Source organism: Cygnus olor (assembly GCF_009769625.2).
Source record: "Cygnus olor isolate bCygOlo1 chromosome W unlocalized genomic scaffold, bCygOlo1.pri.v2 SUPER_W7, whole genome shotgun sequence".
In the NCBI taxonomy this organism is placed as follows: domain Eukaryota; kingdom Metazoa; phylum Chordata; class Aves; order Anseriformes; family Anatidae; genus Cygnus; species Cygnus olor.
The window spans coordinates 1,508,491-1,536,160 of NW_024429078.1; the positions used below are offsets into that span (position 1 = coordinate 1,508,491).

Here is a 27,670-nt window from a genome sequence, read left to right on the forward strand (position 1 = left end):
TTTTAGGTTTGTGTCTGGTTCTCCTCTTCCCTGTCTGGAATGTGGGGCAGCTCCAGGGCTGTAGCTGTGTCTTACGTATCCTTATCACAGGGCACTCTGCCTTGTCCTGTAAACTGCTAACTGTTACGTGGTGTATGATTAAAATCAGGGCTCTGGGGTGAGGAGGAGCAGGCAGAAAATGTCTAATTGCAGTTTGATTTTTAACCTCCTTCTTCCCTGCCATCCTGTCTTTCAGCAATGGTTTAACATGTATAAACCTATAACCATCAACACAGTTCTCCTCTCTGAAGAAGCTGATTCCTTTGTGAACAAGCTGGACCCCAACAAGGTATTTAAAAGCAAGAACAAAACTCCAGTGATGAAAAAGAAACCACCCTCCCAGTCAGCAGGGGCCCAAAAGAGCCACACTAGCATGACCTCCTCCAAGACATCCTTGCTAGTTGGGAATTCTTCAAAGAAGTGACCCCCAGATCTGGCCCCAACAGCATTTGCAATAAGCTTTGATATGTTCTGATGCAGAGTCTCAGCGATTCAGACCAAGCTCCTTGTGCATGAATAGATGTGCCCATGGAAAATGCACTGCAGTGTTTGCATGAAATATAACCACGATGTACTTTGACGTGGGAGGGATGTAGTTCCAGGCAACTCTGAGAAAAAGCCTTGAGACACTGATTTAATTCCCTCCTGCTACATGGAGTATGTACTTTCCAGAGGGCGTGAATAAGCCCTTGATGTTGGTGCTCTGTGGGGAAGCTGTTATTCCTGTGCAACTACGGCAGTGAAATGAAAGTAAATGTAAGTCACTGTTACTTTAATGGACCACTATTGCTGAATTACAGCATAAGAACATTTCTGCCGTCTCCTTTGAAAGAAACCTGTCCTGACCTTGCATGCTGTGGGAGCAGGCTGGAACCCACGGAACAAAGAAGTATCTTCCACTTCAGACAGACTCAAACTCTGCATTTCCCTGTGCTCCTTCCAACTTCTGTTCTGAAATTCACAGTGCAAAAGGACCTGGGGCTTCCATATCTCTGTGTTGGCCTAGAACTTGCTCTTACAAACCCAGACCACTCCTTGGCCTTTGTGCCATATCTTTTCAGATAATGACATCTGTGTGATGTCCTTTCCTTTGAGCAACAAGAAGCTGCAAGGTCCCTTGTTGTCTCTGCTTTCTCGTATTGTGGGAACTGCTGAGCCAGGGCAGCTGCAGGTGGGACTGTGGTGTTAGAGTCCTGTAAGCCAGGAGGACCCCTTGGTCTGTTACACGTTCATTTGCAAAGCTGAGCATTCAGCCTTTGTCACTTGTTAATTGGGCAGGATCTGACCAGGGGCTACTGTGGTGGTTTTACTCAGGTGGGCAGCCGAGTTCCACCACGGTTGCTTTCACACTCCCCCTCTTCAAAGGGAAAGGGGGAGAAAATAAGACGCAAAGAGCTCAAGGGTTGAGATAAGGACGGGGAGATCACTCAACAATTATCGTGAAAGGCAAAACAGACTCAGCATAGGGAGATATTAAGATTTATTACCTATTACTAACAAGCTAGAGAAGTGAGAAACAAAGGGAAGAAACCAAAAATGCCTTCCCCCCATCCGCCCTCTTCCATCTCCTTCCCCCGAGCAGCGCAGGGGAACGGGGAAATGGGAGTTGTGGTCAGTCTATAGCACTTTGTCTCTGCCGCTCCTTCTCGGTCACTCTCGCCCCCTGTGCTGTGGGGTCCCTCTCACGGGATGCAGTCCTTGCTGAACTGATCCGGCGTGGGCTTTCCACAGGCAGCAGCTCTTCAAGAACTGCTCCAGATATGGGTCCGTACCACGGGGTCCATCCCTCAGGAGCAAACTGCTCCAACCTGGGTCCCCCACGGGCAGCACCTCCTGCCAGGTCACCTGCTCCTGCGTGGTCTCCTCTCCACAGGCTACAGGTCCGTCCCGGAATCTGCTCCGGCAGGGGTCCTCTACAGGCCACAGCCTCCGTCGGTGCAGGTCCACCTACTCCACCGTGGTCTCCTCTATGGGCTGCAGCGTGGAACCCTGCTCCACCGTGGTACTCCATGGGCTGCAGGGGGACAGCCTGCTTCACCATGGTCCTCACCACAGGCCGCAGGGGACTTCTGCTCCGGCGCCTGGAGCACCTCTCCCCCTCCTTCTTCACTGACCTTGGCGCCTGCAAGGCTGTTTCTCACTCCTCTCTCACTCTCCCAGCTACTGTGTAGCAGCAGTTTGGTTTTTTTCCCTGTCTTAAATATGCTCTCACAGAGGCACAAACACCATCGCTTATTGGCCCGTCTCTGGTCAGCAGCGGGGTCCTTATCTGACATGGGGCAGCTTCTGGATTCTTCTCACAGAAGCCACCCCTATGGCCCCCTGCTACCATAACCTTGTCACGTAAACCCACTACAGCCACTGAGATCCTACAGCCCTACAAGCCCCTGATGCTATTTTCTGTACTGGAAGTTTTCAGGGTAGAACTGCACTTTAACCCATTCACTGCTGATTTTCAGTTGCATCTGTTTCCATTACACTTATATGCCATTCTGTCCTCTTAGCTATGCTGAAAACGCATGGTAGCAACCAACCCGTTTTGTGCCTAAGCGGGGAAATAAAAGTCACCATCTCCAAATCAGCTTTGATTATTTAAACAGCAGCATCTTTTATTTATGAAACAGTCATATAATTACATACGACCAACCTACCTCACAGGGTTGTTGTGAGGCTTTTGCAAGTGTTTGTATGGCCTTCAGAAAGATGAAGCCACCCCGTAAGTGTTTAATAGTATTTTAATAAAGATTTTAGTATTTTCTTCCAGAGTGATTATTGGAAGATGCCTTTGGCAGCACATGCACAAGGATGTACAGTAACAGGAGAGTGCAGGCTGGATTGTTTTTGTTCTAATGCAGTGGAGAATCTCACACTGAGACAGGACAGGTTATAGTGTCTTTTAAGTTGATCCCACCTTGAGCTATTCTGAAGTTCCCAGTTTAGTTCACATAGACAAAAAGCCTCATCTGTGTGATAGTTGTTCTACTTCCATCCTACGTTCACTGTTCAAAATTTCTGCAGCCATCCAGACTGGCTTTAACATGGTTTGCTGGCTTCCAGCTCTTACCCAGGGACCACACTCAAAGAGCCCTCAAGGGCTTGCCTGGCAGCCGCCCTCTGCCACCCCCCTGCATAAGAGAAAATCCTCTAATGCTCTTCAGCCCTCTTAGGCTGATGTGCATCTTGTGCCAGGTGAAGACCTGCTGGAGCTGCTCTACTAATAGAAAGTCAACTCTAATGAAGAAACAGAAATGTCAGTACCTACCATCCACCCCCATGTGACAGTAATACATTAATAGTCCTTTTAATAGCGTAATATGAATGATTGTTAAAGCCAGTAAGTACCAGTTTTTGGAATTCTGTGCAGCAGTGATATTCTGTCATTTCCTACAGCTGTAGATTCCTGTGTTGTGTCTTTGTGGTACCCAGCCCTGAAACCAGTCATACACTTGATATATGTAACGTACTTGCTTAAGCACCCCCCAGAAAAGTTAGCCTTATCACCCAGCCTGGGGACAGGCAGTTTCTGATAATGTTTTACTTTTACTCCAATGATACTTCAAACTTGCAAGACTCTTGCAAGCCCATTTCCTCATTCAGATGGAGGTGGCAGAATTCATACAAGGAGTATAGCAGTCTCTTCCCATGTTTCTCTTGCTTTCAGAGTGGAGAAAAGGTTGTGCTGTTGTTTTTCCAGCATTTGTAGATGCTGCCAAAGAAGTTGTCTGAATCCTTTCATAAAGTGGTAGTTAAAGTCTCACTCATCAGTAACACACGTTTCCATCACACCAGCATAGCACAAAACATATCCTAGCCTGTTCCAGCAGGGTGGTACCGGGATTCAGGAGACCCTGTAATTTACTAATTTGCTAGTGCTTCCTTAATATTTAGACCAAAAAGAAAACAAATTATTAAAAAACTAAAAAATAGAACCCACAAGGTTTCTTTTTCAGACCATCCTTGCTCTTCTCTGTGTTCTAAGAAACTGGATCATGGCTATGGTGGCAGATTTAGCAAACAAACAAATCTAAGCTCCTGAACCATCAGTGTAATATCTACTATCTCTTACAAAAAGAATAGTCCAGATCAAAATTTCTTCAATTAAGTTGTTTCTGCCACCATGTAGATCTAATTTTTATTCCAACCCTGTTGGATTTTGTATTTTGATTGCTGTGAACTTACAGGTAACTGGAGTCTCGCGGCTCTGCTTTGCTTTTCTCTAGAATGTGATTTATTTATTTTTTTGTAGACTTTTGCTTAGGGAAACTGAATTATTTCTTCAGGTCATAGAGAGCTCTAGCCTACTCAGGTCTGCCCAGTGTCTTAGAGACCCTGTTTGTCTGATTAAGCAGAATAGATTTATTGTAGGCTACTCTCATTTCTCCACCTGCAGGGTGAAAAAAGTGTGTGCTCCAGCAGTGCCATTGCACATGCCCTTACCCACTTGGTTACCCTTTGGCTGTCAGTGCTTATGTCCACCTCGACTTTGCTGTCAGGCCCTTTCCTGGGAGCACATGGCCATCACAGCGTAGAAGTCTCTAGCTGGCTGTCCTTTCTCATTTCCACTTTCCAGGAGAGATTGATTGTGAAAATCAATGAATAGTTTGTAGATTAAACTACCAACAAGGCTTCACAGTGTTGGAGCTATGACTGGGATCCACCACCAGTAATTTCCAGCCCTAAAACAAAACACAGAAGAGGCATCTGGTTAGCCAGACTGGAACTGCTTTCTGGTGAGCCAAACCACTCTGGCTCTCCAGACACTGCAATAACCAGCTCAATCTCTAGCTAACTAAGGTTAGACTTCTTTAGTTCTTGGTGGCTAAACTGAAGTATTCAAATGTCAAGCTGAATCCTGCACTGGAGAATTGATATACCTCAAATTGTGTGTACCTGGAGCATGGGGCTTCTCTATGCACAACCCTTGCTCTCTGAAAAGGAGAACCCATTTGACAGCGATAGTGTCACTCGGTCCAAAGAAAATTCCTTAACAAGACCCAAACCCATTGCGAACCAGGCTTGCATTCCAATTGTGCACAGGCTCCATGGCTATTTTATCTTGGGCTTAACTCCTCTCCTTGTGAGCTGGGCAATGTAAAAGCAAAACAGGTCACTCACGTGAAGACATCCACTCCCCAGCCAGCAATTGCTGTGAAGATCCTTGGGGGCAGGTCCCGGGAGGGGTTTATGGCATAGCCTGTGTTCATTCCCATCCCCAGACCAATGCCTAGGACCAGGATACCCGTGAGCAGGGCCTGTGTGCCTTTCAGGGCTCCATTATTTTTCTCGTCGTGGATGACCAGAATGCCCAAGAGCAACATCACTGTTGCCATAAACTGCAGGAGCAGGAAAGGGGAAACAGGTCAAGAGAGAGAACAGCAAAGGCAGGAGGATCCCACTCAGCAGAGAGAAAGAGACTTCCCAGACTGAAAGAACAGGTAGGATTCATGGCTTGATCAAGTCAGGGAGGACCCCAATGTAATTCCCACCTCATAGATGATGCTGAAGAAAAGATTAACTTATTTCCCAGCAAAAATGTCTCCACCTCATCAACAAAAATGCTCAAGGACTGATACAAACTTCTCAGAACCATCATCTCCCTCCACCTTTCAAGTTAGGGGCAAAGGTTATTTTAAGTACCTTTTGTCCAACAGTGACAGAGCCATAACAAACTGATTACAGGACATATCTGATCCTCCCTAGCAGGAGAGGTATTGTAGAGCCTGCTGCATCTGCCCTTTTTGGACTCAAGGTAGAGACCAGATTCTCATCTGGGAAAGAATCTCCCATCTGTGACAATACAGAGCAGACATTCATAGATCTGCAGTGCCCAAGATATCAGTAGTTTTTGTTTGTATAGACATTATGACTCCTGTCTCTTTCTGCTTCAGAAGATGTACCTGGAGAGCCTTGGACTGCAGAGATGCCAGCAAGAGCAGAAACCCTATAGCTCCTATGACCTTGTCACTGTCATTTGCTTTCTTGTGCAGCAAGGACACTGCACGCTCCACAGGATGCTGAGCAACCAGGAGCCCATCTGGTGGCTTTCCAGCTCTCACCATCCTCCTCATAGCATCCAGGCACAGCTTCACCAGCTCAGAAACAAAAGCACAAGCTTCCTCAGATTTGAACTGAAAGTGACTCTTCCTTCTGTAGCACTGGGACACGCTCAGGGATGCTCCACATTCCCTGAGGCATCCCCATCTCATTTCTGGGCACCTGGACATTGTGTTATATGCTGGGAATCAACTGTATTCAGTCTAAACTTCACTGTTCAAACCCCCAGAGGTTCAATCCAGACAGGCTGTATTCATGTGACAGCAGCCCTGGACCATCTGTGCTGGTGAGGAGCAGCCAGCAGAGCTGCCTGAGAGTGTGGAGCAGGTGTATGATTCAAAAAGGTTAAGAACAGTTCAGGGAACTGAGCAGAGCCCAAAGAAGGTGGTTTCTGCCATAGCTCAGCTTCAAATTTTGCCACTGCTTGGACAGTGTGCAAGGAAAGGTGCTTACAGGAGCAGATCTGGCCCCACAGCAGCAGGCCCTGTAGAGGGGGTTGCAAGGTGGCTGAGCCCTTTGGTCTCCTATACCATCTCAAGGGACCGTGCAGATGAGGGCTGACACCAGGATCTTTCCTTCAGTTAATGCCCTCTTCAGCAAAGGGCTCCGGGCTACCCTCCTGACTGAGTTCTCCCATGGCCTAAGCAATTTACCCCCCCTCAGACCTCATGGTTTCTGCGCTCCTGCTCTACCACCTTTGATACTACCTGACAAGCTTCTGCCTGGACGGTGGGCTCCTCAGAGTAGAGGTTGTGACTGTCAGCACGCATAGATCTGTGAGTCCTTTGTACCAGCCCTGTACCAGAGCCTGCTACCACCCACCTTCTCCTAGCACACCTCAGCTGTCCCCACTGACCTCTGCGAAGAAGCCTCCCAGCAAGGACATAAAGGGATGAGGGTAAGTGGAGAAGATCGACGCTGTGGCAGTTGGTCCTGTCACCGTGAAGTTCCCCTTGGTGTAGTCATACAAAGTATCTGGGAGAAATGGGAATTAAGAGAGTTAGCACAGTGGGCAGCGCGGAGTTCATCACACGTGGCATGTTCACCCACTGCAGCCAGCAGAGACACAAAGGGGAAGAGAGGCAGTGACAAATATGATGAAGTCAACACACCCCTTGCAGGGCATGATCTCACTGATATCTGTCACCCTCAGACTTTGGTCTGCAGCTGGATCCTTATGCATGCCAGCTCCTTGTCCCTGCTCAGGGACCCTGGGGCAGGCTGGATGCTCTGGATGCACTGGGAGGCCTCTGTCCCTCTGTGACCCTCGGGGACTGAGACATGCTGGTGGTGGGTCTTCTGCTAACAACCCATAAACATGAGCAACTGTTGTCTTATTTGCTACAGAACAGCAGAGTCCCACAGAGCTCTGGCTGTGCCTAATACTTGGTGGTCCATCCAACTCAAGCCCTTGCAAGCCCTTGGAAACAAAAGGCAAACAAAATGCTTTTTTTCTGAACTTTTTTTTTATTAAAAAAATAAAAAATAAAAAAATGTTGACAAAATTACTGGTGTTGAGACAGGTTTTAGCAGTGGGAATGCCCTGTGCAAAAGGAGCTGTGTTCTCCAGGAAGTGAACATCCTTCCCAGGAATATCTGTGCCCTGCCTGGCCTTGAGCTATAAAGGTCTGTCCCACAAGCCAAGAGTTCAACATCGTCACTGAGATATAATGCTGGGGACTGCAAAAGGATACATTTTTGATGACCTGTGAATTGGGACTGAAAAGGTACCCACAGCAACCCCTGTGATAAAGACACAACTATACCATAGTAGGTACCAAAGATGGTGGCTGCTGCCAGAAAGGAGCCCAGGAACTGGCTGAGCAGATAAGCTGGAAGCTTTCTCCAGGGGAGGTTTCCTAAAATGCAGTGTGTGATGGTGATGGCTGCAAAAATCACAATAAAGGAGAGTGGCATTGGCCCTGAGGCACCAGATTTGGAGCATGCCCCATATCCCAGAGTAAAGACTCAGACCCCAGAGTAGCAAGCACCAAGGCTCTCCCTGGGCAGGGTCTCCCTCCTGCACAGATGCCAAGCTGACCCATTTCCCCATGGCAGTTGAATGGTGCAGGGGAGAGAGCTCCTAGCTTTAGTCCTTTAGGAGTTAGATATCCTCTGCTTAGCTCTCTGTAGACCACAGACTGCCTCCAGAAAGTCGGTCATCTCACCTGTCAGAGACCCCTCTCTTGGCATGGCATGAGTCTCCTCCTGTATGGGCCAGACTCTTTGACTTATCACCCACCTTTTAGATGGCTACAGGTAGATAAGACATATCCTATCCCAAACAATTAAAAGACCTTTTGAAAAGATCTGATAGACAAGGAGGGTCTGCTCCTGGCAGAGCTGAGTGCTCCAGCTGATGGGAGCTGTGGGCCCTTTGCACATCTAGCAGCAAGACATGAGATGCTGGGGTAACGAACTGCAAAATCAACCACATACATGGGGTTGTCAGCAGGGACTTAGCTCTTGGATGTCACTTAATTGAGGAGGGGTTACCAGGATGGTCATTCTTGCCCAGGCCGTTGTTACACCCACTGGTCTGGAGCAGACAGAGTCCTCCCCTTGCAGAGTTCATAATCTTGGACTGAATTCCCTTACACCTTTTAGCATGTGGCTTTCATACACTGCAAGAGCAGTTTTCCCTGTTTTGAGGGGAAGGAGGTTGGTATCACGATAGTACTTCTGGAGAAAAACTAAGTGGCTCCAGGTTCGGTTCTGGCCTCAGCTACAGAAGTCTTGTGCCCTCAGTGCAACCAAGTCTGTTCTCCAGGCCTAATCTCCTCACAAGCCCAATGCAAACACTTGCTTTGTCCTGAACTGAAGGTGTACACTTCAGGGGTCAGCAAATGCTCCAATCTTAGTGGCTTTCTCCTTATCCAGACTCAGAAAGGGATAAGATCCAGACATGTTATCTCATCAAGGTGCAGGACAGAGTGAGGTGAAAGCGCATGTACCACCTGCTGCAATCCCACAACCACAGCTGAACTGGGGGGAGACCTCCCTCCCCCTTTTTTTTCCCCGACCTTCTTTGATCCTTTGTGGGCATGACCAGCCACTTCAGAGATCATAAAAAGCATCTTGTGACCCAAGTGAATCCAAACTGCAACGTCAAGGAGCCCTGACACTGGTTCTACTACCATCCTGTGACTGGCTGAGCTGAGATCTCCCACCTCCCAGCCCTCAGCAGGTCAACTCCATCTCAAATGTCACCTGGGACCCCCTTTGCTCAGCCCACTTTCCCTGGGTTGTCTCCACCAGCTCTAAATGGACAGGGGGACTAAGAGCTGATTGTTTGCATGGAAAATCTTTCCTTTCAAAGCCAGCTCCAGCCTTGGACACCTTTGTGCTCCAGCAGTTCAAGAGCAAGGACTTGCTATAATTTTTTGCCCACTAGAGCCTTTAATCACTTCACTTGGTGCAAATGAATGCAGAAATTGCACAAGGCAAAGGCAATGTGCTGTCATGTGAGAGATATCACCCTATGGCCCCAAAACACCACTTCCTGAAACACCACCTCCTGAGTTTGCATGGGGGGGAGGAATGTGCATGGGTGTGGGTGATAAGGAGAAAATTTCCATACTATTCCTTGTTGCAACATCAGCAGTAAGCTTTCCTTTGCAATAAATGATTTACTTCCCCATGGGTCATATTGGCAGCATGTTTTCAGATCTCCTTGGGCCACGTTCTGATGGCATAACCCAAGCGCCTAACGTGGGCAATGCTGAAATGTGGCTCCTCTGACTGCAAGGAGAGGGGATGGCTGCATCTGTGCTCTTCTCTGTCCCACTTCCCTCTGCCCATGCCCACCGGTGAGCAGGGAGTCTCAAGAATACCCGCTGTATCTCCTGCCCCGCTTTGGCAGAGCCCTGAGTGCACCAACAGGATCCGATTCCTCTTGTGGCCAACCTGGGACCAAACTTCTCCGCAGTCCCCCTCTGCAGCTTCTTCCCCCAGACCACCCTGGGTACTTGGTTGCCTGTGCCCAGTTTGGTGTTGATACTGGGCAGCTCTGTGCAGCGCTGAGCTGTGAACAAGAGCTGTGAGAGCCTCACCTGGGGCATCTACCCATGCACCATCTCAGCTCAGGACATGCGTTTGGGGTCCGCATACTGTAGGTATGCGATGTCTGCCTTGTCCCCTGCTGCTCCTGACCTTGCTATGCCACCATGACCCCCTGGCTTGACCTCAGACCTGTCACCCCACCGAGGACTTGGCTGTGATCACTCGATCACAAGGCTGACACTGGCTATGGTTCACCAGACCTGCTCTGCTCTTCTCTGGAGACTGTGGGACTGCATTTTTTGGTGGTGAGGCCAAAGCCCCTCCTTGTCATGCCATCACCCACTGCTCTGCAGCCCACTCCTGCAGTCCCCAATGCCTGTGGCCTTTAGGGGACATAAAGATGATGCTCAGGTGTCCTACTCACCAGAGATTCCTCCAGCTGCATGGATCCCCCGGGTGACTCCAATGCCAAATCCCAAATTGATGCTCAGATACTGCCCAAATTCTCCTCTTCCTAATACCACTTCTGCCACAGAAGACAAGCCAAAGACCTAGTGCATGGAAAATAGAGAAAGGAATGTTAAAAGTAGTGTTGTTGCCATGGTGGCCTGAGCTTCCTTGCCACTTTTTCTGCAATACTAACAAACCTCCATAGATGGGAAGACTCCAAGGTGTCCACAGTTAGGAGATCAAGCAAGAATGCTTCCCCTCCCTGCAAAAACTGACCAGGTGCCTGGGTATTCCTTATTGGTGGGTACTCCATCACACCAAACCAGATGCTCTACTCTGAGCTGGGTATGAGTTGTGGTTTAGCCCGGCTGGCAGCCAAACACCACACAGCCGTTCGCTCACCCTCCCCCCTCCCTCTCCGGGATGGAGGAGAGAAACGGGAAAGTGAAGTCTGTGAGTTGAGATAAAGACAGTTTATTAAGACAGGGAAAAGAATAACAATAATAATAATAATAATAATAATAATAATAATAGTATTAATAGTAATAATGTGTACGAAATAAGTGATGCACAATGCAATTGCTCACCACCCGTTGACCGATGCCCAGCCTATCCCCGAGCAGCCGGCCCCCCCCTCCACCCCGGCTAGCCACCCCTATATATTGTTCAGCATGACGTCAGATGGTATGGAATACCCCTTTGGCCAGTTTGGGTCAGCTGTCCTGGGTCTGTCCCCTCCCAGCTCCTGCTGCATCCCTACCCTGCTCGCTAGCAGGACAGAGCGAGAAGCTGAAAAGTCCTTGGCTTGGTGTAAGCACTGCTCTACAACAATTAAAACATCAGCATGTTATCAGCGCTCTTCTCATTCTAATCCAAAACATAGCACCCTGCCAGCTACTAGGAGGAAAATTAACTCTGTCCTAACTGAAACCAGGACAGATATCCACCCCTTATTCCATACCATTTATGTCATGCTCAGGTTACACTCTTTCCAATACCTTCTAATTAATCACCATTTTCATCTATGATATATAGCAACCATGGTAGTGATGACATACAGTGTTATATGATAATTAACATACTACAATTCAACTCATGGGCTATTCTCACCCAGTATTAGGTCCCCTTGAGGTACACACCGGACCTCCCAATTCTTTTGCATTACCCACCAAGTGCATCCAGGTCCCTGGGCAAAAGCAATCCCACGAATGGGCTTGCCTTTTCCTGAGGCAGGAGTAGCCCAGACTGTCTTAACCAGCATGTTTCTTACATGCACTACAGGAACTTTATCCCCTTCTACAGTGCGTAACAGGTTTGATTGGGCAGGTCCAGCTCGGTTGGCAGATCCTCTAGTATTGACTAACCAGGTGGCCTTTGCCAAATGTGTGTCCCAATTTTTGAATGTCCCAGCACCCATTGCTTTCAGTGTAGTCTTTAACAGTCCATTGTATCGTTCAACTTTCCCGGAGGCTGGTGCATGATAGGGGATGTGATACACCCACTCAATACCATGTTCTTTGGCCCGAGTGTCTATAAGGTTGTTTCGGAAATGAGTCCCATTGTCTGACTCAATTCTTTCTGGGGTGCCATGTCGCCATAGGACTTGCTTTTCAAGGCCCAGGATAGTGTTCCGGGCGGTGGCATGGGGCACAGGATATGTTTCCAGCCATCCGGTGGTTGCTTCCACCATTGTAAGTACGTGGCGCTTGCCGTTGCGGGTTTGGGGGAGTGTGATGTAATCAATCTGCCAGGCCTCTCCATATTTGTATTTCAGCCATCGTCCTCCATACCAGAGAGGCTTTGACCGTTTGGCTTGTTTAATTGCAGCACATGTTTCACAATCATGAATAACCTGTGCTATAGTGTCCATGGTCAGGTCCACCCCTCGGTCACGAGCCCATCTGTATGTTGCATCTCTACCTTGATGGCCTGAGGTGTCATGGGCCCATCGGGCTATAAATAATTCACCTTTATGTTGCCAGTCCAGCTCCACCTGAGCCACTTCAATCTTAGCAGCCTGATCCACCTGCTGGTTGTTTCTCTGTTCTTCAGTGGCCCGATTCTTGGGCACATGAGCATCTACATGGCGTACCTTTACAACCAGGTTCTCTACCCGGGCAGCAATATCTTGCCACAATGCAGCAGCCCAGATGGGTTTGCCCCGGCGTTCCCAGTTGTTCTGCTTCCATTGCTGTAGCCACCCCCACAGGGCATTTGCTACCATCCATGAATCAGTATAGAGATAGAGAACTGGCCACTTTTCTCGTTCAGCACTATCTAAGGCCAGCTGAATGGCTTTCACTTCTGCAAACTGACTCGATTCACCTTCTCCCTCAGCAGCTTCTGCAACTCGTCGTGTAGGACTCCATAGAGCAGCTTTCCATCTCTGATGCTTTCCCACAATATGACAGGACCCATTAGTGAACAGGGCATATTGCTTCTCATTTTCTGGTAGCTTGTTGTACAGTGGGGCTTCTTCAGCACGGACCACCTCCTCCTCTGATGATATCCCAAAGTACTTGCCTTCTGGCCAGTCCATAATCACTTCCAGGATTCCTGGGCGACTGGGGTTTCCTATTCGAGCCTGCTGAGTAATCAGTGCAACCCACTTGCTCCATGTAGCATCAGTTGCATGATGTGTAGAGGGGACCCTTCCTTTGAACATCCAACCCAGTACTGGCAGTCGGGGTGCCAGGAGGAGCTGCGCTTCAGTACCGACCACTTCCGAAGCAGATCGAACTCCCTCATATGCTGCCAATATCTCCTTTTCGGTTGGAGTATAGTGGGCCTCAGATCCTCTGTATCCCCGACTCCAAAACCCCAGGGGTCGACCTCGAGTTTCCCCAGGCTCTTTCTGCCAGAGGCTCCAGGTGGGGCCATTCTCCCCGGCTGCGGTGTAGAGCACATTCTTTACATCTGGTCCTGTTCGGACTGGCCCAAGGGCTACTGCATGAACTATTTCCTGCTTAATTTGTTCAAAGGCTTGTCGTTGCTCAGGGCCCCATTCAAAAGCATTCTTCTTGCGGGTTACTTGGTAGAGCGGGTTTACAATCAGACTGTAATTTGGAATATGCATTCTCCAAAACCCCACGACACCTAGGAAAGTTTGTGTTTCCTTTTTGCTAGTTGGTGGAGACATAGCTGTTATTTTGTTGATCACATCCATTGGGATTTGACGACGTCCATCTTGCCATTTTATTCCTAAAAACTGGATCTCTCGTGCAGGTCCTTTAACTTTATTTTGTTTTATGGCAAAACCGGCCTTCAGAAGGATTTGGACTATTTTCTTCCCTTTCTCGAAAACTTCCTCTGCAGTGTCACCCCACACAATGATGTCATCGATGTACTGCAGGTGTTCAGGAGCCTCCCCCTGCTCCAGCGCAGACTGGATCAGTGCATGGCAAATGGTAGGGCTGTGTTTCCACCCCTGGGGCAGCCGATTCCAAGTATATTGGACTCCCCTCCAAGTGAAAGCAAACTGTGGCCTGCACTCTGCTGCTAGAGGGATGGAGAAAAATGCATTAGCGATATCAATTGTGGCGTACCACTTGGCTGCCTTTGATTCCAGTTCGTACTGGAGTTCTAGCATGTCCGGCACTGCAGCACTCAGTGGTGGCGTGACTTCGTTCAGGCCACGATAGTCCACTGTTAGTCTCCACTCACCATTAGACTTTCGCACTGGCCATATGGGACTATTAAAAGGTGAATGGGTCTTGCTGATCACTCCTTGGCTCTCCAGTTGACGAATTAGCTCGTGGATGGGAATCAGGGAGTCTCGGTTGGTGCGATATTGCCGCCGGTGCACAGTTGTGGTAGCGATTGGCACTTGCTGTTCTTCAACCCTCAGCAACCCCACAACAGAAGGGTCCTCTGAGAGACCGGGCAAGGTAGACAACTGTTTAATGTCCTCTGTCTCTAAGGCAGCTATGCCAAAAGCCCAGCGGAACCCTTTTGGGTCCTTGAAATATCCTCTTCTAAGATAGTCTATGCCAAGGATGCACGGAGCATCCGGGCCAGTCACAATACGGTGCTTTTGCCACTCATTTCCGGTTAGACTCACTTCAGCCTCCAATACAGTTAACTGCTGGGATCCCCCTGTCACGCCATAAATACAGATGGGCTCTGGCCCTTTACAGCTTGATGGCATTAGAGTACATTGTGCACCGGTGTCTAGTAGAGCCTTATACTTCTGTGCGTCAGACGTGCCAGGCCATCGAATCCACACAGTCCAATAAACTCGATTGTCCCTTTCCTCCCCCTGGCTGGAGGCAGGGCCCCTCTAGTCCTGGTCAGAATCTTCATTTCTGTGTTTAAAAGACTGCCTGCTGGAAGTTGGAGCAGCAAACTTTTCAGAGAACCCCTTTCTCCCGATTGTTTTCTTTTGCAACTCACGTACCCATGCCTCTAGGGTCTCAGTAGATTTTCCATCCCATTTTCTCATGTCCTCTCCATGGTGACGTAGGTAAAACCACAGGGTGGCGCGGGGTGTGTACCCACCATATTGTCTTCTTTGCACGGATGCACGTTTACCCCTAATAGCCGAGACGCTGGTTTGTACAGGTGGGGAAGAAAATACACTCTCTTTAAGTTGGTGGACCTCTTCAAAAAGTTTCTCCAAAGTATTCTCTTTTAGTTGGTGGCCACTGGTTCGTTCAGGTGGGGGGGAAGATAAATTCTCTTTAAGTTGGTGGAACTCTTCAGAGAGTTTCTCCACAGCCGAGACGCAGGCCTGTAGGGAAGAGGAGAGATTTCCTTCGTACTCCCGGAGTTGTTTAGCCACGTCACCCACTGTGGGATCTTCAGCGTCTTTCCAGGTTATTATCGTCAATGTGCTGGCCCATGATGATGGTGCACTCCGTACAAACTTCCGCCACATGGGTCGAGTACACTGGACTTCATCTGGATCTGTGGATGTTTGTGCGTCGTCTAGGTCCTTATAAATTACTTCCCGTACGGCTAATTCCCTCAGGTACTGAATTCCCTTCTCCATGGTGGTCCACTTGACTGGTAGGCATACAAGTTCTTCCTTGAAGGGATACCTTCCCTTCACAGCTAACAGGAGACGCCTCCAGAGGCTGTGAGATCGTGCTCCATCTCCAATTGCTTTGTCAATGCTTGCATCTCTAGCAAGGGATCCCAACCGCCTGGCTTCCCTGCCCTCTAATTCCACACCATTGGCTCCAGTGTCCCAGCACCGGAGCAGCCAGGTGACAAGCTGTTCACCTATACAGCGACCAAAATCTTTCCGCACATCTCTTAGCTCACGCTGGTATAGGGTTCGGGTAGTTACTGTTGATTTTCTGACATCCTCATCCTCATCTTCATCCTCCTGCACACTTGATGGCCCAGCCTCGTCTTCTCCACACCCAGACTTAGCAGAAGACTGTCTGCGTTCTAAACGACCTGAGTCTCTATACCATTTTTTCACCTTTTTTACAGGGGCAACTTGCACTGCTACAGTTCGTTTCTCCGACCCAGCCACAGGGTCTGCCACAGGGGTTGGAATACCCTCTGCAGGGGCAACTTGCACTGCTACAGTTCGTTTCTCTGACCCAGCCACAGGAGTGGGAGCGGCTGCAGGAGCTGGAGCAGCTGCAGGGGCTGCAACGGCTGCGGGAGCTGGAGCTGGAACGGCTGCGGGAGCTGGAACGGCTACAGGAGCTGGAGCTGGAACGGCTGCGGGAGCTGGAACGGCTGCGGGAGCTGGAACGGCTGTGGGAGCTGGAGCTGGAATGGCTGCAGGAGCCGGGACTGGAACGGCCGCAGGGTCTGTCACTAGGTTGATAGTAGCATCAATTGCAGCTCGATAGGCACAAGCCAGACCCCAGCACGCCACAGTGATTTGTGTCACTTTGGAACTGCCAGAGTCATGACACCTTTTTTTCAAGCATTCTACCAGTTTTTTAGGATTTTGCAGTTGTTCAGGGGTGAAAGTCCAAAACACTGGAGGTGCCCACTGCTCTAGAAACCTGCCCATATCCTCCCACACTCCCTGCCACTCGCAACTATCCCGCCTCAAGACAGATCTCCGGATGAGATTCCTAAGTAGTTGTTTAACCTTAAACAAAACCTGAAGCGCATTCAGGAGACATAACAACAAGAACATGCTGGTCTGAGTATCCCAAAGATATTCAAAATCTTGGAGAGCTAACAAAACTAGCTCGGGGGATAAGAGGGTGGTGAAGGAGGAAGGGAGAGTGAACAGGTAGGAAAAAATATCTTCCCCTGTCCCCTCCACAGATTGACTCCCTGATGAAAAAAGGCAATAGGTGTAATTGCTAATAGTTTCTGAGATATGGTTTCCGAAGTATAGAGTCGACGACAGTGCTGAGTACAAATACCAGGTTAGAGTCATGACCAGATATCTCATCATTTCATAAGCCGTTACACCACACAGTACCATAACAATCTTAAACCAGGGCCCGGAAAGGATAAACAGCACGACAGGGAGCACATACAGAAAGTAACGTGCTATAAAACTCAATTTGGGAAACAGGCACAGCAGACCTGAGATTAAGGCAATCAACATTGTGACTAGCAACTATTAAGCAGGTTGAATACATATACCAATTTTAGTTTAACACACTCTGGTCAAATCTGTCGATATCTCAACCCTTCGAGCCCCACGTTGGGCACCAAATGGACTGTTGTGGTTTAGCCTGGCTGGCGGCCAAACACCACACAGCCGTTCGCTCACCCTCCCCCCTCCCTCTCCGGGATGGGGGAGAGAAACGGGAAAGTGAAGTCTGTGAGTTGAGATAAAGACAGTTTATTAAGACAGGGAAAAGAATAACAACAATAATAATAATAATAATAATAATAATAATAGTATTAATAGTAATAATGTGTACGAAATAAGTGATGCACAATGCAATTGCTCACCACCCGTTGACCGATGCCCAGCCTATCCCCGAGCAGCCGGCCCCCCCCCTCCACCCCGGCTAGCCGCCCCTATATATTGTTCAGCATGACGTCAGATGGTATGGAATACCCCTTTGGCCAGTTTGGGTCAGCTGTCCTGGGTCTGTCCCCTCCCAGCTCCTGCTGCATCCCTAGCCTGCTCGCTGGCAGGACAGAGCGAGAAGCTGAAAAGTCCTTGGCTTGGTGTAAGCAACAATTAAAGTGTAAAACAATTAAAACATCAGCATGTTATCAGCGCTCTTCTCATTCTAATCCAAAACATAGCACCCTGCCAGCTACTAGGAGGAAAATTAACTCTGTCCTACCTGAAACCAGGACAGGATACAAACCCCAGACACTGATGTCCAGGGACACTCACACACGGTGGCACATTGTGTCTGCAACCAGGGATTTGAGCCTGGGGAGCGTCACCACAGCTGCATGGATGTCTTTCTTTTCCTGGTGTACAATTTACTGACTAAAAATGTAGTTTGGCAACACACAGCTGTTTGCCAAACTCAACTCTAATTTTGGTAACTTGTTCCAGCCAAAAAAAAAAAAAAAAGAATTCAGATTGATTCAGATCTTTACTGGCTGCTCTGCCTGGATCCAAATTTTATCTCATGTACCTGCTCTCCCTCTTCCCTTTTAGGCATCACCCAAATCCCCTGGTACCCACAGACACTTTTCTCATCTCTCTTGTATTCACAGACCACACTCTGTGCTGCACACAGCTACAGCCTCCAGCGTGGGACTTTCTCTCAGCCTGCCTCAGCAAAAGCCCCAAAAAGCAGAACCTGGGATGTCCTCCAGCATCTGCAAAGCCCTTACAAAAACTTTGCCTACTCATTTCTGAGCTTTTTCAAAGCCACATCCAGGAGAAGCCAAATGCACAAAGCTCAGGTTTTGCAGGAGAGCATGCAGTGCAGAGAGGGCAGGGCAGGAGACCTGGCCGGGCCAGAAAATCTATTTTTCAGCACAGATCCAAACCTCTGGTCACCTCTTCTATCCTCAGTCCCAAAGCAGCCTTTTTTCCTACCTCCCCATTCCTCATGCCACTTACTCCCACTATCTGGTTCCCTCCTTTATGATCATTGCCTGTTCAGTAAAACAAGAGGCCCTGTCTGTGTGCTACCATCCAAACAGCAGCCAGCCAGGAGTCCTGGAGATGCACCCAGCACATTTCCAGCTGCAGCAAGGGCCAGGGGGTTGCCGAAGGGTCTGAGGCTGGATGTTACATTGGAATGGTAGGTGCTGCTTGTTGCCAGCCCTTGCTGGGGGCAGTGTGCTGCGTCCCTCCTCCTAGTCTGTTCCCTCATGGGGCCTAGTGAGGGAAGAGCCAACGTGAGTTGAAGGCTCCAAAATCTCCCTTGGGCTGCCCCGAGTGCAGAGAAATGTCTCCTCCTCATGCTGTGTCCCAGAGACATCCCTGACAGGGCCCCCCCAGACTTGTTCTTTATCACCTGGGGAGTTCCAGCACCAAAACCCAAAGGAGATAGAAGGGAACATGGTTTGCTCAGCTCCTAATGAGGAGTCTCAGGTGTCTGTACTCTAATTTCCAATGCGCTCAAAACTACCTGTGCAGCAGGAGTGAACTTTGAGGGGCTGGATGTGCAGTAAGATGTGATAAGAAGCAAGCATCCTTTGCACATGCAGTTGTTGCCCTTGAAAATCAACACCTTCATCTGTGCAGATAGCTGTGGCAGAGGGCCCACATGCTTATACAAATCTTCTCCTCCTCCTATGAAAATCTTCAAGTATGAGTTATTTGGATTACTCAAATAACTTCCCCATCCTCTGTCCAGCCCAAAAAGCTGCTCTCAGCCCAAAAGCACTTACAGGCTAAGTCCAGGTGTGGCAAATTGGCACAGGCAGATACTGGGCCTTTGCAGAGAGAGGATCTCATTTGGCTGTGTTGGTCCGACACACGAAGGCTCTGATCCTGGTGGGCATGTCACCACCACAGGGATCAATTCTGACTGCAAAGCGATCACCCTTGCCTTCCCCTAAGCACCTCCAAGCAGCCCAAAAGCTCAAAATGGTTTCACTTTTTCTTTGTGCAACAGACCTCTCAGGCAAGCTGAGAGTTTCTGTATGATTTGAGATAAGCACTATTCTTTTGCCAATGTGAGACAATCATAAGCAAAACCCTGACATGCTTTACACCTGGAAATTACATTTCCTAACGATGGATTGTGACTCCAGAGAGTTTCACAGGCACTCATTTTGCCAGCACCCCCAGCAGAAAGGCAGATGCGCTCTGTTCCCATTTCGCAGGGGCTGTCAGTGGTAGAGGAGCAAGGACCTGCTCCCCTACCCCATGCAGGACCCTGATGGTTGCAGGCACCTGCCCAGCCTATGCCATCCCCTCCGGCACAGTGTGGAGAAAAGCATCATAGAATCGGTAAGGTTGGAAAAGACCTTCAAGATCATCTGCTCCAACCATCCCCCTACTAACAATGTCACCCACTAATCCCTGTCCCTAAGCACCACGTCCAACCTTTCCTTAAACACCCCCAGGGATGGTGACGCCACCATTTCAGCTGCAGCACCACCAGAGAGAGTAACAAGCTGCTGCTGAGCAACCCTGAGGATGCAGTAGGAAACCACTGACCTTGCACATTGCTGCTGCAAATGCTTACCCACCCTGCACATGCATGCACACACCTGGGCTCATCTCCTCCTTACCATTAGGATGTACATCCCCAGTGCTTCTGCCAGCAGCTCCCTGAGGGTCGGGCTACAAACCATGAGCATCTTCTGAATCTTCTCCAGCATTCTCCTCTCCGGCTCCAGCCTGCAGTCGCTGGAGCTCCTGTTGTGACAGCACACTTCATTGCGCTGAGCTAAGTTACCCTTTGAAACTTGGCAACCTTCCTTCACCCCCAGACACCTTCATTCATTTGGTTAAAGATGAACAAGCCAATAAAATAGCTGCTAGCTTCGACGTTACCACAGACAGACACCATCCTTTTAAAACTAATGGGTGAGGATGCAACATTTTTGCTACCAGAGCACTGCAAACTCCGTGCCTCTGCCCAGGAGGAGCCTATTTCCAGAGCAATGGAGCTGTAAACTGCCTTGGTGTGTTCCTAAAGCCCCTCTCTTTCTCCATAGCCTTTTCCACAGACATCAAACAGGAATTTTGGTTGTGCTCTACATTGTAACCCACTAGCTAGTGGTTGGGCACCAGTAGTTTTTTTAACAGGTAAGATCAGGACTGTTTGCCAATGCTTTGCAGGACTGTTTGGCTCAAGCCCAGCCTGTGGCAAGGACACTGCCTGGAGCTAACGTGCACCTGTCTGTGTCTGGGAAAAACACAACATCTTGAACGCTGCTTCAGGCTGAGTATTTGAGCCTGCGACTGTGGCTCAATGCTACCAAGAGCCTCCCCACCAGTCCCCAGTGTGAGAAAAATCTCAATAATTTTCTTCAGACAGGATCTTCTGTGAAGGTATTTTATTCGTGATTGCAATGGCAGGTGTCCTGCCAATTAGGAGTGCACAGTAAAAGTTTATCATATCCTTTTATTCCTTATTACCTGACACCTGATTTCTCCCCCGTTTCCTCATTGGCTGAGTACTACAGGTTCACAACCTACTCGACGCACTTCTATACCATATATGTACAATTTGATTTGACCAACCGTTAATTTCTCCTTTTCCTTTTTTTTCCTTCTTCTCTCGTGACTAGAGGGCCCGTAAGTTTTGTTTTTACTGATTTCGTGCTGCTCATCCTGTTTTCCTTAGCTATCCTTCTTATTCTGGGACAGTGGGACCTTCCCCTTACCTGCTTAACATACTCCCCACTGCTATGCTGCACAATCACTTTTGAATATGCAAGGTTAGTGGAATTTTCCACTGCAAAAAAACTTTCTAATGCAAAAGCATAATTTTGTTTCTCACAATTCCCCCCTCTTCTTTTCTTACTCCTATTGTTGTTTTTGCACCTCTTCACATACCGCACTCGAGTTTTTCCAACATTAAGGTGCAATATTTTTCTTTGGATGTCACGGGGGATGATAGATATACAATGCCATTATTATTACAATATCAACAAATGGTTGTTTGAGCCAATTCCATTCAGGTAACCACGAAGTTAGTTTCTCCCAAATGGTTCTAAATCCCCAGGAAGTGTCATCTTGAGCCACTCTATGTAGGATCTTGTTGTTGTTTTTTCCCAAATATTTTTGAGATCAGTCAAATTCATCCCATTTGATCTACATATATACAGCAACTAGTATTAATTACAGTGCACGCTCCTCCTTATGAGGTTATTAATAAATCTAATACTATTCAGTTCTAGAGTACTACTTCTGCAAACTTATCTAACTTATTTTCTAGTTCTTCAATTATAGCTGAGATATTTACAATAGCTTTTTCTAATTCACTCACCCCTAACCAAGGTAAAAAACACCTTGCAAAACTATGAAATGCTAGAGAATTTTACTAGAGGATTATCTGGAGTCTGCTTAATTCTGCATGTGGTCTCAAGGGGGCTTTGGCTTTGTGGGTCTTCAATAATAGTTACATTTGGAATTATTGCCCCCAGGGTGCAAGCTCCCTTCCATCCTAGGGGCAACACCTTCCTGGCTTTATTGCCATATAGCCAGTATCATTCCTTGCCATTCGGGACAGGCCATCCGTTTACAGGATTCTCATGTTGTATCTGGTGTGCATTATGTATATTAGCATTCCCGTGGCTACCATACTCGGTACAGTATGGATTATTCCCTACTTCATGGATATTTCCACACCCAGGGTCAGTAATTTTGCCCCCTGAGTTTTCTATCATTGCTGTTTAAAAGGCACCTTTGATAACACAGTATATTGTAGCCAGGACTATGTGTAGGGAGCTCTTGTGGTTTAACCCGGTCGGCAGCAAAACACCACACAGCCGTTCGCTCACCCTCCCCCGGTAAAGTGAAGCCTGTGGGTTGAGATAGAGACAGTTTATTAGAACAGGAAAGAAAGGAAAATAATAATGATAATGATAATAGTACTACTACTACTAATGTGTACAAACAAGTGATGCACAATGCAATTGCTCACCACCCGCTGACTGATGCCCAGCCTATCCCCGAGCAGCCGGCCCCCCCTCCACCCCGGCTAGCCACCCCTATATATTGTTCAGCATGACGTCAGATGGTATGGAATACCCCTTTGGCCAGTTTGGGTCAGCTGTCCTGGGTCTGTCCCCTCCCAGCTCCTGCTGCATCCCTAGCCTGCTCGCTAGCAGGACAGAGCGAGAAGCTGAAAAGTCCTTGGCTTGGTGTAAGCACTGCTCTGCAACAATTAAAACATCAGCATGTTATCAGCGCTCTTCTCATCCTAATCCAAAACATAGCACCCTACCAGCTACTAGGAGGAAAATTAACTCTGTCCTAACTGAAACTAGGACAGGAGCTCAACTTCAAAATCTATTCCTTCCCAGGACTGAGTATGACCTGTCCTTTTTAGAAATCTAGAGAATCCAGACACAGTTGCTGCTGGAAATAGAAATCAGGGACAAGGCCTTTTCAGTCTTTCTAGGCATCTGGGTGCAAATCCAACAATTATTTCGAGACAGAACTTGAGAGATGTTCTGGATTAATTGGAAATGCTGATTTTTCCCTCCATCCTATCACCAATCCATTAAGAATTGGTATTACTAAGATAAACTTAAAATACATCATTTCTATATATATATATATACACCCCTATAATAATTAAGAAATAATAATTAAGAAAAACAATAAAAATCACAAACTAATAAGGATTCTTCTGGTGGGGACTAAATACCCCCCCATCTCCCACTTCCAGGGAGTGTTCCCTGGAAACACTCCAGTTCTGTGTAATTCAATCCCTTTTACTCATTAATTCATTAATGTAATGGGTAAAGCTTTGTTTGTTCATTAAATGTTGCTGATAGGGGGGTTTCAACGGTTGACTGCTTATACCCCCAATATCCTGTTGAAGGAAAAAAACAAGTATGGGAACTTCCTGTTATGTTAACAATTGCAATAGAAACCAGCTCCAAATAAGGGCAAAATGGCATTCCTCCTTGCATGGGAACACACACACCGCAGCAAAGTCACGACCCCAACGCAGAGGAAGACGATGATCTTCATCCTCACGACCACCAGAGGACTGACGAAGACCCCCTAGCAACAGGCCTTGCAGTGTAAGAAGACACCAGGATGTGCCACTAAAAACCCGGAACCACAAGACTATAAATCGAGACTCTGGTGTGCTTAGGTGCGCGCCGTTGGCGGAGCAGGAGACTCCCGGGCCGCCCAGCGCTGTTTTACTTATTGCTGCTTGCTGAATTGCTCAAATAAATTGAAATTCGATCTACCCTACCCACGATGTGTCGGGAATGATTTCTACCAAAACTAATTTATAACAAATTGGTGCCGTGACTCGGATAGTGGTAGCTTGGCTGGATCCCTCCCAGGGGAGGCGCGCCCCCCCTGATTTTGCGGTCCCTGTCTGGAGGTCCCCAAGCCAACGCACCCCTACCGACGAACCTAAAGTTCCAGCGATAAGTAAATAAACAACCGGTAACCCCTTAATCTTTGTGCACGAAGCTCCGAACGAAGACTCAGGAGTGAGTAAGTATAGGCCGGTTATCCGTTCGGTTGGGGTTGGGAAGCCCAGAGTGTGCCTGTGTGAGACGTCCAATCGAGGACGAAGCGAGTGCGGACTCCCTGGTAGTGCGGTTCCCACCTCCCGCGAGGGACTGGGCCACGAACGGGAGGTGAAGACTGTGTGTGTGTGTGAAGGCACTCTGGAAGATGGGACAGAAGAAGAGCAAGTCTTCTGGTCCCATGGGTGGGTCGGAACCCAAGGCTAGGTTGCCCCCGATACCACCGGAAAGCCCGTTAGGGTTAATGATTAAAAATTGGAACAATTACCCCTCTAGGCGGGGTAAGGATAAAGTTAAGATGATACATTATTGTATGGAAGTCTGGGGTGGGAAGCAAATTAGGGGCTCACCCGTTATATTGGCCCGTGTTTGGGTCCTTTGAGGAATGGATCTGTCAGGCTCTAAACCTTTATGTGAATTCATAGGAGCCTTTCAGCCTAGAGGAGAGTGAGTATGCACACCTATGGATAGGATCTGAGACCCGAGCCAACTTATACCCATTAAGAGAAAAAGGGGGGAGGAAAAAGAATGAACGGAATGAGGAAGAAGTCCCACTTTCACCCCCCCCCCCTTATATACCCCCTCCTCCCTCACCTCCAGCCCCCCCCACGGCTCCGGGCTACCATAGTGACTCTGATTCGGCCACGGACACCCCTCGGGGAACTAGACGGGTAACTCGGAGCCAAACTAGAAATCGAGAGGGTGAGGGTAGACTATATCCCCTAAGAGAGGTTGCAATGGGAGGGCCCCAACCCGGTATGGGATACGTCTCCATCCCCCTAAATACGGGAGACGTCAGAGAATTCAAGAAGGAAATGGGAAATCTCTTAGAAGATCCTCTTGGAGTCTCTGAGCGAGTAGACCAATTTTTGGGGTCTAATGTTTACACCTGGGAAGAACTCCAGGCCATTTTAGGTATATTATTCACTGCAGAAGAAAGGAATATGATCCGGAGGGCTGGAATGCGAATCTGGGACCAGTAACACCAGCAGGGTCCTGCGGGAGATCTTAAATGGCCCCTACAGAGGCCTAACTGGAATAACCAAAATGAACAAGATAGGGGTCATATGCAGGATTTAAGGACTATTATTGTACAAGGTATAAGGGAGTCAGTCCCTAGAGGACAAAATATAAATAAGGTCTTTAGTGAACATCAGAAGAAGGATGAAACTCCCACAGAATGGCTGGAGAGATTAAGGAAGAACCTCCAGCTTTATTCGGGACTGGACCCCGGTACACCAGTGGGACAGGCCTTGTTAAAAACGCAATTTGTGGCAAAATCATGGGGGAGGATATCAGGCGGAAATTAGAAAAATTAGAGGATTGGCAGGATAGAGGGATGGATGAACTGCTGAGAGAAGCTCAGAAGGTATATGTGCGAAGAGAAGAAGAGACTCAGAAAAGGCAGGCCAGGATTCTAGTGGCAGCGGTCCGGGAAGGACAAAAAGGGCTCCCCCTTCGCCCAATGGGTGTTCCGCTACCACGAAAAAGACCTCCGAGGAGCCAGAGTGATCAGAGGGATCTAAGACAGCTAGAATGTTTTTATTGCCAAAAGAAGGGACACATGAAAAAGGACTGCAGAAAACGCTTACAAGATGAGCGAATGTTTAAAGAAGATTAGGGGAGTCAGGGGCTCCATCTACTGGGGACTTCTGGTATAACGGAGCCCTTGATAAAATTGAAGTTAGGTTCCCAGCATCAAGAAGTGGAGTTCCTTGTGGACTCTGGGGCAGAAAGATCGACTGTTCAAATGGTACCCCGGGGATGTCAACCTTCCTCGGAGAAATTACAGGTGATAGGAGCCAAAGGAGAGCCCTTTAGGGTCTCAGTAATAAAGGGGGTGAAAATAGAGACCCCAGCCCAAAGTTGCACAGGATCCTTCTTATTAGTACCAGAAGCTGAATATAACCTGTTGGGAAGAGACTTAATGGTTAAGCTAAAAATTAATTTGGAGGTGAAAAATAAAGGAATTGAGGTTAAATTATACGCCCTCACTGTAGAGGACGAGGCAAAAATAAACCCTGAGGTGTGGTATTCTCCCGAATCAGTAGGCCGTTTAGATATTAGTCCCTTTGAAGTCACTATCAGGAATCCCAAGACTCCTATCAGGGTAAAACAATACCCAATGTCTCAAGAAGGCAGGGAGGGGCTGCAACCAGTAATCGAGAGGCTACTACAACAGGGATTACTGGAGACTTGCATGTCACCTCATAACACTCCTATATTACCTATCAAGAAATCTGATGGCTCTTATCGGCTAGTCCAAGACTTGAGGAAGGTCAACAAAAGAACAATAACCAGATTTCCTGTAGTAGCTAACCCACATACCTTGCTAAGTCAGCTGTTCCCAGCGCAGAAATGGTATAGTGTCATAGACCTAAAAGATGTGTTTTGGGCATGTCCTTTAAAAAAGGAATGCAGGGATTATTTCGCCTTCGAGTGGGAAGATCCTGCAACCCATCGGAAACAACAATTAAGATGGACCGTGCTTCCCCAAGGATTCACGGAATCACCATATCTATTCGGTCAGGCATTAGAACAAGTATTAGAGAACTATGAACCAAATCCTGAAGTAACCTTAGTCCAATATGTGGATGATTTGCTGTTAGCAGGAGAGAGTCAGGAGGCAGTCAGGACAGAAAGTATCAAGATACTAAACTTCTTGAGCTTAAAGGGACTAAAAGTATCAAAGTCAAAATTACAGTTCACAGAGGAAGAGGTGAAATATTTAGGACATTGGCTAAGTAAGGGCACTAAGAAACTAGACCCCGAACGAGTGAATGGGATTTTGTCACTACAAGCGTCAAAAAGCAGAAGACAAGTTAGTTAGGCAGCTGCTGGAGTTGTTAGGATACTGTCGACAATGGATTGAAAATTATAGTAGCAAAGTGAAGTTTTTGTATCAGAAACTGGTTGGGGAAGGATTAATGAAATGGAGCCAAAGTGATGAGCAAAGCCTGATAGACTTAAAAATGGATTTAGTGAACGCTCCTGTGTTAAATTTACCCAATGTGAAGAGACTCTTTTATCTATTTATCAACATAAAGGAGGGGACAGCGTTCGGGGTCTTAACTCAAGACTGGGCAGGGAAAAAGAAACCCGTGGGAGATCTTTCTAAACTTTTGGACCCCGTGAGTAGGGGATGGCCCACCTGTCTCCAGGCAGTGGTCGTGGCTGTGCTCCTGGTGGAAGAAACGCATAAAATCACCTTTGAGGGCGAACTGAGGGTATTGTCACCTCACAATATAAGGGGGATCCTGCAGCAAAAGGAGTAGTACAATGCCCCCCCCCTCTAGAGATGGCCATACACGGGATCAAACCAGGAGACCAGGTTCTGATAAAATCCTGGAAAGAGACCTCTTTAACTCCTCGTTGGGAAGGACCCTACCTTGTTCTACTTACCACAGACACAGCTGTCTGGACAGCCGAGAAAGGATGGACTCACGCCAGCCGAGTTAAAGGACCAATACCGGAGGAACGGTGGAGAGTGACCAGCCAACCCGGAGACTTGAGGTTGACCATGCGAAAAGGGACTGATGAGTGAATTCGTAATCGTATGATCGGTAACCTTCTCTAAGGAATAATAGGTTCACTGTAA

General features: G+C 48.0%; 3 protein-coding genes across 3 annotated transcripts in view; 2 read left to right on the forward strand and 1 right to left on the reverse strand.

The window, feature by feature from the left end:
• LOC121063038 (tubulin polyglutamylase complex subunit 2-like) overlaps positions 1–463 on the forward strand; it is a 52,096-nt gene extending 51,633 nt beyond the window's left edge. Inside the window, exon 7 of the mRNA XM_040543336.1 lies at positions 236–463. Coding sequence (XP_040399270.1) covers positions 236–463 — 228 coding nt within the window. The remainder of the gene's footprint in view (positions 1–235) is intronic.
• LOC121063021 (CUGBP Elav-like family member 4) overlaps positions 1–27,670 on the forward strand; it is a 1,483,068-nt gene that overhangs the window by 1,071,175 nt on the left and 384,223 nt on the right. The window lies entirely within an intron of this gene.
• Positions 4,518–27,594, reverse strand: LOC121063039 (aquaporin-7-like). The gene is given in 7 exon segments (XM_040543337.1): positions 4,518–4,715; positions 5,155–5,372; positions 6,950–7,068; positions 7,860–7,979; positions 10,520–10,646; positions 20,134–20,260; positions 27,518–27,594. Coding segments are annotated over 7 exon segments (975 nt in total). The 3' UTR covers positions 4,518–4,528.